This window comes from Schistocerca americana, chromosome 2 (assembly GCF_021461395.2).
Source record: "Schistocerca americana isolate TAMUIC-IGC-003095 chromosome 2, iqSchAmer2.1, whole genome shotgun sequence".
In the NCBI taxonomy this organism is placed as follows: domain Eukaryota; kingdom Metazoa; phylum Arthropoda; class Insecta; order Orthoptera; family Acrididae; genus Schistocerca; species Schistocerca americana.
In genome coordinates, this window is record NC_060120.1 from 608,701,396 (window position 1) to 608,713,751 (window position 12,356).

General features: G+C 39.2%; 1 protein-coding gene across 2 annotated transcripts in view; it reads left to right on the forward strand.

The window, feature by feature from the left end:
• The window catches only part of LOC124594977 (peroxisome biogenesis factor 1), a 383,457-nt gene that overhangs the window by 191,766 nt on the left and 179,335 nt on the right, over positions 1–12,356 (forward strand). For both annotated transcript variants that reach the window (XM_047133503.1, XM_047133504.1), the window contains one exon: positions 6,912–6,976. In XM_047133503.1, the coding sequence (XP_046989459.1) occupies positions 6,912–6,976 (65 nt within the window). The remainder of the gene's footprint in view (positions 1–6,911; positions 6,977–12,356) is intronic.

Here is a 12,356-nt window from a genome sequence, read left to right on the forward strand (position 1 = left end):
AACTAGAATAAAAAGTGTGTAAAAAGATGGCAATAGTGTGAAAGGAAGTAACTGCCCAAAAAGGTGGTTCCTGAGTGGGAAAAGTGTGTATTTGAAATACAAGTAGTTTGATCATCCATTTTTTCACTAAATTTGGCACCCTCTAAATTTTTGTCTATTCTGTAATATGTGGCTGGGAAGCAAATTGGGTCTAAAGAAGAGGTTGAGGTTTGGCACTGTATGTAGGTTTTCAACTATCCTTCCAGAATCTCACTTTAGAAGAAGAATGTCCTCTCTGGAAAAACAGTGGATGAAATGCATTGATATAATAAGGCACTATGGTAAAAAAATAAGTACCTAATATTTCTTTCACTGCCAAGTAAAGAAATTTTCACCTTGTCTTTTTAAACCATTATACAAAATGTTCTGTAGTGTGGGAAACCATCAACATGACTGCCAGTAGAGATGGAATATGTCCTATGACAGTTATAGTATGGGAACATCCTGATAATTAAAAGATATATCATACAGACATTTGCACATAAGTTCACTAAAATTACTACTACAACCAGTCAGAATCATGTTGCAGTACCCTATAGATTAGATTAGATTAGTACTTGTTCCATAGATAATTAATACGACACTTCGTAATGATGTGGAATGTGTCAGGTAAATAAAAGGTGTCTATACAAGATATTATATTACACAAAATATTACATTACACTTAATATTAATTTTATTTTTATTTTTTATTTATTTATTTATTTATATTTTGGCGGGGGTTGGGGAAATTACCCACTTACTATATCCAAAAATTTGTCTAACGAGTAGAAGGAGCGGCCGTTAAGAAATTCTTTTAATTTCCTTTTAAATGCTGTATGGCTATCTGTCAGACTTTTGATGCTATTAGGTAAGTGACCAAAGGCTTTTGTGGCAGCATAATTTAACCCCCTTCTGAGCCAAAGTTACATTTAACCTTGAGTAGTGAAGATCATCCTTTCTCCTAGTGTTGTAGCCATGTACACTGCTATTACTTTTGAATTCATTCAGATTGTTAATAACAAATTTCGTAAGTGAATATATATATATTGTGAGGCTACAGTGAAGATCTATAGCTCTTTAAATAAGAGTCTGCAGGATGATTTTGGATGAGCTCCAACAATTATTCTGATTACACACTTTTGTGCAATGAACACTCTTTTACTCAGTGATAAGTTACCCCAGAATATGATGCCATACGAAAGCAGAGAATGAGAATAGGCGTGGTAAGCTAATTTACTGAGATGTATATTGCCAAAATTTGCAATGACCCTAATAGCATAATTAGCTGAACGCAAACGTTTTAGCAGATCCTCAGTGTGTTTTTTCCAGTTCAACCCCTCATCAATGCATACACCTAGAAATTTTGAATATTCTACCTTAGCTACCGATTTCTGATTGAAGTCTATATTTATTAATGGTGTCATTCCATTTACTGTGTGGAACTGTATGTACTGTGTTTTGTCAAAGTTTAGTGAGAGCACATTTGCAGAGAACCACTTAATGATTTTCTGAAAAACATCGTTTACAATTTCACCAGTTAATTCTTGTCTGTTGGGCGTGATAGCTACACTTGTATCATCGGCAAAAAGTACCAACCTTGCATCTTCGTGAATATAGAATGGCAAGTCATTAATATATATTAAGAACAGCAGGGGACCCAAGACCGAATCTTGCGGCATCCCATTCTTGATTGTTCCCCAGTTTGAGAAATCACCAGTTTTTTGCATATTATATGAACTGCTTATTTCAACTTTCTGTACTCTCCCAGTTAGGTATGATTTAAACCATTTGAGTGCTGTCCTGTTCATACCACAGTACTTGAGCTTATCTAGAAGTATTCCATGATTTACACAATCAAAAGCCTGTGAGAGATCACAAAAAATCACAACGGGTGACTTCTGGTTACTCAGAGCATTTAATATTTCATTAGTGAAAGTATATATAGCATTTTCCATTGAAAAACCTTTCTGGGAATCAAACTGACTAACTACAAGACATTACTTTTTCTGACAATTTCCTTGTTGTTGGGAAGGAAGTAATTTCAATTGTGTAAACTTGGGATGAATTGTACCAACCTCACAAATTATGTAAGAAAGGTGTCGGAGAATATCATAAATCTTCACCTTGTGTATTTGTGTGTGTGTGTGTGTGTGTGTGTGTGTCTGTGTTTGTCCGTTGTTGGTTCAGAAGTTTTTGTTATCTGGCTTTTTCACCTAAATTGGTGGTGGTATTGGCTTGGAGGTGGGGGGTGGGGGAGGTGGAGATAACACATTTTTGGATTAACTGGCTCATCCAGTTTTTTTCTTTTATAAGTTGTCAAAAAGTTATATATATCAAAAGTGTTGTTTTTAATTTGTAATATGTCATATCTAATCAAAACTTTTTTTAACTAATTTGTTTGTTCTAGTTGCTTTCGTGTGTGTGTGTGCGTGTGCGTGTGTGTGTGTGTGTGTGTGTGTGTGAGAGAGAGAGAGAGAGAGAGAGAGAGAGAGAGTGAAAATACATCTAATTACTAGTTATAGCAAGCATGATATACAGAATAATATACAGAAGAATGGAAAAGAAAATTGAGAATGCGCTAGGTGACGATCAGTTTGCCTTTAGGAAAAGTAAAGGGATGAGAGAGGCAATTCTGACGTTACGGCTAATAATGGAAGAAAGGCTAAAGAAAAATAAAGACACATTCATAGGATTTGTCGACCTGGAAAAAGCGTTCGACAATATAAAATGGTGCAAGCTTTTTGAGATTCTGAAAAAAGTAGGGGTAAGCTATAGGGAGAGACGGATCATATACAATATGTACAACAACCAAGAGGGAATAATAAGAGTGGACGATCAAGAACGAAGTGCTCATATTAAGAAGGGTGTAAGACAAGGCTGTAGCCTTTCACCCCTACTCTTCAATCTGTACATCGAGGAAGCAATGATGGAAATAAAAGAAAGGTTCAGGAGTGGAATAAAAATACAAGGCGAAAGGATATCAATGATACGATTCGCTGATGACATTGCTATCCTGAGTGAAAGTGAAAAAGAATTAAATGATCTGCTGAACGGAATGAACAGTCTAATGAGTACACAGTATGGTTTAAGAGTAAATCGGAGAAAGACGAAGGCAATGAGAAGTAGTAGAAATGAGAACAGCGAGAAACTTAACATCAGGATTGATGGTCATGAAGTCAATGAAGTTAAGAAATTCTGCTACCTGGGCAGTAAAATAACCAATGACGGACGGAGCAAGGAGGACATCAAAAGCAGACTTGCTATGGCAGAAAAGGCATTTCTGGCCAAGAGAAGTCTACTAATATCAAATACCAGCCTTAATTTGAGGAAGAAACTTCTGAGGATGTACGTCTGGAGTACAGCATTGTATGGTAGTGAAACATGGACTGTGGGAAAACCGGAACAGAAGAGAATCGAAGCATTTGAGATGTGGTGCTATAGACGAATGTTGAAAATTAGGTGGACTGATAAGGTAAGGAATGAGGAGGTTCTACGCAGAATCGGAGAGGAAAGGAATATGTGGAAAACACTAATAAGGAGAAGAGACAGGATGATAGGACATCTGCTAAGACATGAGGGAATGACTTCCATGGTACTAGAGGGAGCTGTTGAGGGCAAAAACTGTAGAGGAAGACAGAGATTGGAATACGTCAAGCAAATAATTGAGGACGTAGGTTGCAAGTGCTACTCTGAGATGAAGAGGTTAACACAGGAAAGGAATTTGTGGCAGGCCGCATCAAACCAGTCAGTAGACTGATGACAAAAAAAAAAAAAAAAAAAAAAAAGGCAAGCATGAATGTACGTTCTGTATGTCACAGCATTCACAACAGTGCAAGTCAAACAACAAAAGATAATGCAATTTATATTCTTCTGCTTAGTATGTGTCTTTTAAGGACATTGTATAAACGTAATTCCAAGCCTGCTGCTAAGTTTGGTTGCTTTTATTTTGCAATAGATCCGTTTCATCTGATCTGCCATCATCACGTTATTTCTGATGGTTTTGGCATTCATATGATACCGATGGTTCTATTCCTGTCTGTTTGCATGTTAGATACATTCTGTTGGTATTACTGTAGTAATGATAGTTGATTATAAAGTGATAACTAGCTATTATTACTACTGTCACGTACTATTGCTACTACAGTAATATAACATAACCACAGATCTCAAATGGAAGACATGACCATCAGACAACATCAGTTCAGCCAAAATAGGCCCATTGTAAAATAAAATCCGTCAAACTTATCAGGGTACGTGGAGCTCTAATTATACAAAAAATGATGCATTTAATATGAGCCAGTGTATAACCCTTGTTGGAATCTGCTTACAAATTTTTAAGTAGAGTGGCATCTTAGTTTATGCTTTCATCTCCAAAGTTTGGAGAAACTTGCTGGGCTTTGAAAGGTCAGGCATTAGATTTTACTTCCAATACTAATGTCACAAATTATAAGAGTTGAGGAGCATGAAAGGGCAACAATGGTTGAGATGGAAGTAAGACAAGTTGGCAGTCTGTCCTGATGTTATTCAACCTGTACATTGAGCGAGTAGTGAAGGAAACCAAAGAAAAATTTGAAAGTAGGGATTAAAGTTCAGGCAGAAGAAATAGAAACCTTTATGTTTCCCAGTGACACTGTAATTGTCAGAGACAACAAAGGACATTGAAGAGTAGCTGAATGGAACTGACAGTTTCTTGAAAGGAGGATGTAAGATGAACACCAAAAAAAGTAAAACAAGGTTTTGTATCCCACCTGGAAGGCAGCACGTGGGTAGGAGCAGGAAAAGGTAATACAAGTTGGTACTGCAAATACAGTTAAAGCACCTTTACTAGTGTACAAACATATGCAAACATATTACATAACATTAGATAATGACACGTAGGTGCAGCGTTGTGGCCCCATCATAACTGATGCAAAGTCTCAATAGCAAACTAAGCTGAAGCGATGTTTCCTGGCTCTCTGCACTCGATGAAATCGGGAGAATCTGGAGCGATGCTCGTAGAGCTCTCCAGCATCGTCTAGAGAGCACAGTCGTCAGTGTCGGTGTCGTCATCCGAACTTAACAACTTGGCCCTCACTGAGGCGTCTTAGCTATCGATACCACACAAGGGTAATGGAATGTAGTTGAAGTAAATCAGGTGATGCTGAGGGAATTAGACTAGAAAATGAGGCAAGTGAAGTAGTAGACAAATTGTATTACTTGGGTAGCAAAATAACTGATGATGGCCAAAGTAGAGAAGATATAAAATGTACACTGGCAGTGGCAGTAAAAACCGTTATACATCAACATCAAATGTAGATTTGTTAAGAAGTCTTTTCTGAAGGGATTTGTCTGAAGTGTAGCTATGTATGGAAATGAAATGTTAATGATAATCAGTTCAGACAAAAATTGCAAGAAACTTTTGTGGTGCTACAGAAGAATGCTGAAGACTAGATGGGTAAATTGCATAACTAATGAGGAGGTACTGAATAGCATTGGAAGAAAAGAAATTTGTGACCAAACTTGACTAAAAAAAGGGATTGGTTGATAGGACTGTTTCTGAGACATTAAGGGGTCATCCGTTTAGTATTGGAATAAAATATGTGTGTGTGTGTGTGTGTGTGTGTGTGTGTGTGTGTGGAGGGGGGGGGGGGGGGGGGGCTGAAATTGTAGCTGGAGAACAGTGAGCAGATTCAAATGGATGTAGGCCGCAGTAGTTACTTGGAGATGAAGAGGCTTCAATAGGATAGGGTAGCATGGAGAGGTGCATCAGACCAGTCTTTGGACTGAAGACCACAACAACAAGTAATGCCATCTATTCTATCTCAGTTACTATGGTTTTACTTTTTACTGTCAGTACTAACACTATCATACGACATACTTTGTCATCCTGCACCATGAAGCATCCTCAAGCACCACAAAGCAGTGTAACTTCATACAAGAACACACCATTAGGGTGTAAATGATTAGAGTTGGAATTCTCTGCGACAGGTTGAATAGCCACCAGAGCGCAATAGTTTTGTTCAAGTTTAGTGTTGTTACCAGGCCTGGTACTAACAACAGGCAGACTTCGGAATTACTGTCTCCTTCATACCCTGCCATCTATACCACAGCACAAAATGCTACATTTGGAGTGGTGCATTACCAGGGAGCATAGACTGCTGATGGCATCACATTGTGTTCAGTGATTAATCATGATCCACAGTACCTCGGATGACCATTGTGAGACAGTATGGTGAGGAGAGGTCCCAGTCTTCCAATGTTTTGGTGGGACACAGCAATGTTACTTCTGGTGTCATGCTGTGGGGAGCGAGTTGGTATAGCTTCAGGTCACTACCAAGTGATTGAGGGAACTCTGATGGTACAACAGTGTCTCACAGGCTTTCTACACCCTCAAGTGATACCTCTCATGAAACAGCATCATGGTGCCATTTTTCAACAGAGCAACATTCATCCACACATTGCACATGTGGCTAAGAACTATCTGTGTAATGTTGAGATTTTCCCATGGCCGACAAGATCCCCAGATCTGTCCCCAATAGAACATGTGTTGGGCCAGCTCAGATGTCAGCTCCATTCCAGTGCCAATATCCAGAATATCAAGAATCACTTACAGCAGTTCTGGGCCAGCTTGCCTCAGGCAAGTATACAACAGCCTTGTGATATCTTTTCCAACTGAATTGGTGTATGAATCCAGAGCAGAGTGACTGCAATGTCATACTGATAAATGGACTCATACTACCAAGTTCTTGGTAAATTTGACTCAATTTTGTAATCACTCAAATAACACTACATACCAACTGAACTCATGAAGCTTCATTTGGCTTCCTCCTCACTTTTTTGTCAGGCAGTACTGTTGATTGTAGTCAATGTTTGTTTTCATTTACCATGCTGTCAATGTTTTATTGTTGTAGGGACCTGAACTGCTTTCAAAATACATAGGAGCCAGTGAAGAAGCTGTAAGGAATCTTTTTATAAGGTAAATTTATTGAAGCTTTTATTTACTTTTTTCAAATAAGTTGCCTGTAATTGATAATTTGTTTGTCTTTTTACTTCAAAATACATAAACTATCAGATATTGAAATATACCTGATTTCAATCAAAAGTTTCAATGTACTTACATCAGAAGACATTTACAGAAATGAACAAAGCTACTTAATCGATTTTATATTAAAAATAATGTCTAATTGAGCTTAGCAATGACCTAAAGTGAACACGCTCATTATTGTTGTTTTTCAATTTCAATATAGTGCTTGGTTGTAAACACAATTTGAATTGTATGATTATTATAATTGGCTAGCTGTTTTTGATCCATTCTGGCATAAACTTACGTCTCTTAACATAATTTTCACTTAGTAGAGCATAATACAGAATTGAATTAATGGATATGTTAGTATTAGCTACATATGTGGAATGAAAGTAGATGTTAGCTTATATCAGGCAATTTGAAATCATACAATGCTACATAAATTATACATTGAGCTCTAAAGAGCTCTAAACAGATAAGGTTTTGAAGTAAGTACCATTTTGAAATATGGTCATCGGTGTTTTCGGTCACCATACTCTGCATGCTCGCAAAATGCTTTCAACTGTTGACTACCACAAATGCCGTACAGTAGCTTTTGCTCACATGAACATTTGTTTGTATACATTCAAAGTGGCTCAGTAGAGTGAAAATGCCATTGATAGTGAAATACACATTGATATTCATTTGTTGAATTCAAGAGATGTAAAGGGTGCCAAAATTCACCAGAATATTCAGTAAAGTCTATGGAAAAAGCACTATGAATGCTGGAATGCTTGGAAAATGGTTTATAGCATTTAAAGTCATTATTGACGATCTGATGCAGAAGATGGAAAAAAAAAAAGATTTAGAAGGTAGGCAATGCATGATTTCATCATCATCTTGTACCTTCCCTCACATTTGAAGAAGTGTTCCATATGGAACGATGACAGAATGCTTACAGTATCAGAAGTAGTTTTCATGTTAGATTACAAAAATGCTGATTTGAGTTATGCAAAACTAATTATTTAGCAAGTGCAGTGACTTTCCTCCGGAGATACTATATTGAAGGAAATAAGTTTTTAAGCTAAATTATCACTGATATTGAAACATGGGTTGCTCATGTTACGCATAATCAAATGACCAGTTCTTGGAATGGAGACATTCAACATATGCTAAGAAAGTGAAGTACTGGCAAACAATTTCAGCCATAAAAATCATGTTTACCATGTCCCGAGACAGGGATGGTATTTTGCTTGTCGATTTTTGCTTCAAGGTAGCTCCCTCAGTACAGATAGTTACTGTAAGAACTGAAAGAAACTATTATGTGCAATCCAAATCAAAAGGTATGGCATACTTAGTAGAGACATCATTTTCCTGCATGAAAATGTCTGTCCCCTTGTGGCTCATTGCACTTAAGATCTCATCACATCATACAACTGGGGACTGACCTAGCACCTATTTTGTGCTCAAAGAAGCACCTTGTCAGTTAACACTATGAGGAAGATGATGACATCAAATCAAGACTAGTGAAAAAGTGGCTGGCATTTTTCTATGAGAACGGATTTCAGAAGCTGGTAGAAAGATACAATAAGTGCTTTAATATAGGTGGAAATTATGTTGAGAAGTAGATTTAAGTGCAGGCTTCCATGTAAAAATAAACTTGTTGCAGTATTGTTTTTGTTTTTTATTTTGTTTTAAAATGGTACTTGTATTTTGTCTGATATTTCAACAATATAAGCCATTTTAAATTTTAGAGCTGGTTATTAACAAATTGAGGTAACTAAATAAATCGAGTTATCACAACTTTGCCCCACACATCATGGAGGCCAGTGAGTATCTGCAGTTCATCTATCAGGTTGACACAGTCTGGCTGGACAGTGGCCATATTTTACCATAATGAGATTTTCACTCTGCAGCGGAGTGTGCGCTGATATGAAACTTCCTGGCAGATTAAAACTGTGTGCCCGACCGAGACTCGAACTCGGGACCTTTGCCTTCGTGGGCAAGTGCTCTACCAACTGAGCTACCGAAGCACGACTCACGCCTGGTACTCACAGCTTTACTTCTGCCAGTACCTCGTCTCCTACCTTCCAAACTTTACAGAAGCTCTCCTGCAAAGGTCCCGAGTTCGAGTCTCAGTCGGGCACACAGTTTTAATCTGCCAGGAAGTTTCATATTTTACCATGTTTGTACCTCATTCTGTTGTGTGAATAAAATTATAATGATTAGTACATTTGATGTCTGGCAACACTTATATCCAAAATGCTCCCGCATAATGATCAAGTTATAAATGTCTTGAGCTTTTTAGTGAAGTAGTAGTAATTATGGCATCCAGAATTATGGCTTGTCATTCTCGCTTCACTAGTAAGAACCGTTCTTGTTTATTGGAAAACAAACTTAATAATAATAATAATAATAATAATAATTGCAGAAACAGAAAAGAAATTCATGATGTGCAAGTGTGCAGAGGTGCAAATATCAATTTGAATCATTATTTAACCAGAATAAAAAATAAATTCACACCCAAGAGGAAATTCAAAAGAAGAACACCACTGATCCCAAAATTTGTTCTACACAAAATCAGAGACTCCAAAATCACTGAAAAATGGGAAGAACAACACACAGAAGATTGGGAGAAATTTCAAATTAAAATCATCAAAACTGCAAGAGATCCGATCTTTCTTCACAAAAAACCAAAATAGCCATGTGGAATCAAGAATGCTAGAATGCACAAGAAGAAAGAAGAAACTACTACTACTACTACTACTACTAGTACTAGTACTCCTACTCCTACTACTCCTTGACACTACAGCCTTTGTGGGGAACCTCTGCCCACTCTTCTCTGCTCGCTGCCTTGACTCTCCGTCTTCTCACTCCCATCCTTCTCAAGTCCTCTTCCACGTTGTGTGATCCTTGGTCTGCCTCTTATACAACATCCACCTGGTTTTCCTTTGAAAACTTTCTTGACTGTGCTGTTATCTACCATTCTTTCTACGTGTCCCAACCAACGTAATCTATTACTCTTTATTTCAGTCATGATATCTGGTTTGTTGCACAACTCTCTGATACCCTTATTATTTCTGATTCTCTGAAAATCCCTATCATTCACTGGCCCATACATTTTCCTAAGTATCTTTCTTTCCCATCTCAGTAACAACTCCTCATCATGTTGTGTCGTAGTCCAGGTCTCTGAACCATACATCACCACAGGTCTAACTACTTTACGATATACCATCAGCTTCAGATTCCTACTAAGGTTCCTTGCTTTAAACACTTGAACCAGTGCAAAGTAGCTTCTGTTACCAGCTGCAATCCTTGCATGTATTGCTTCTCTCATATCATTATTCTCAGTTACCAGTGACCCAAGATATGTAAAGCTCTCACAGCAGTCACATTCTTTTCTGTTCAAAGTCATGCTTCTTTCTCCTTCACTATATCTTTTCCTAGATGTTAACATATACTTGGTCTATGACTGATTAATGGTCAGCCCCATCTCTGCACCATATCTTTCTACTTTCTCAAACTTTTCTTCCAGGTGCTGTTTCCTCCTGGTTAACAAATCAATATCATCTGCATATGCAAGCTCCTGGGTAACTCTATTACACAGTGTTCACCCAGGGTTGTTGCTTTGTGTATTTCACATTACACTCTCCAAGGCCTTGGATAACTTCAAATGCCTTTGATAAAGTGCCGTCGACCTTTGCATACTGTTCTTCTCAAAGTCATTTGAACCAATCTTATCAGTTTCTTAAGGACTCCTGCCTCTTGCATTGCCTTCCAAAGTTGATCACTTTTGATACTATCAATAAGCTTGTTTGAAGTCAGTGAACAGCTGGTGGACATCAATGTTGAACTTGTAATATTTTTCAAAGATCTGTCTGATAGTGAAAATCTGGTCTTTAGTGGATCTGCACACATCAAAAAAAGTTTTGCGTCACCCTGGTTCCCAGAACTCCTGAAGATAGACGTTGACTGTTGATATTGTGTCACAGACACAGTCCCTTTGACTGTTCAGAGATGTCACTAAACCCGCCCAAAGGTATCAACAACCATGCGTGAGCAGCACCTATTAGACGGAGGTGATCCGACAGCCAATCAGTTCCAGTCATTCCACCAGGAAGAAGGTACACGGCTTGTGTTGTCTGTAGCTCATCCATGCCTAGATGGTCAATACCGCAGTTCTATCGTGTCTGCATTGTTATTTTGTGCCAGGAAGGGTTCTCAACAAGGTAGGTGTCCAGGCATGTTGGAGTGAAGCAAAGCAATGTTGTTCAGACCTGGAGGAGATACAGAGAGATAAGAAGTGCCCATGACATGCCTTGCTCAGGCTGCCCAAGGGCTACTACTGCAGTGGATGATCGCTATGTATGGATTATGGCTTGGAGGAGCCCTGACAGCAGCACCACCATGTTGAATAATACTTTTCGTGCAGCCACAGGACGTTGTGTTACAACTCAAACTGTGCGCAATAGTCTGCATGATGCGCTACTTCACTTCCGACGTCCATGGTGAGGCCCATCTTTGCAACCACAAAACCATGCAGCGCAGTACAGATGAGTCCAACAACAAGTGGAATGGACCGCTCAGGTTTGGCATCACGCTCTCTTCACCGACAAGTGTCACATATGCCTTCTACCAGACAATTGTCGGAGACGTGTTTGGAGGAAACCCAGTCAGGCTAAACGCCTTAGACACACTGTTCAGCGAGTGCAGCAAGGTGGATGTTCCTTGCTGTTTTGGGGTGGCATTATGTGGGGCTGAAGTGTGCTGCTGGTGGTCATGGAAGGCGTCGTAATGGCTGTACGATACATGAATGCCATCCTCTGATCGATAGTGCAACTACACTCCTGGAAATGGAAAAAAGAACACATTGACACCGATGTGTCAGACCCACCATACTTGCTCCAGACACTGCGAGAGGGCTGTACAAGCAATGATCACACGCACGGCACAGCGGACACACCAGGAACCGCGGTGTTGGCCGTCGAATGGCGCTAGCTGCGCAGCATTTGTGCACCGCCGCCGTCAGTGTCAGCCAGTTTGCCGTGGCATACGGAGCTCCATCGCAGTCTTTAACACTGGTAGCATGCCGCGACAGCGTGGACGTGAACCATATGTGCAGTTGACGGACTTTTAGCGAGGGCGTATAGTGGGCATGCGGGAGGCCGGCTGGATGTACCGCCGAATTGCTCAACACGTGGGGCGTGAGGTCTCCACAGTACATCGATGCATAGGGCATCCAGGAGAACTCGCCATCTGTCTCTGTCTTTGTCCATTTGTCTCAATTCTGCCCAGGCCTTGCCAATTATTTTTGCTTCCCCTTCCACTGTCCTCTTCCATGTGCCCCTAGGTC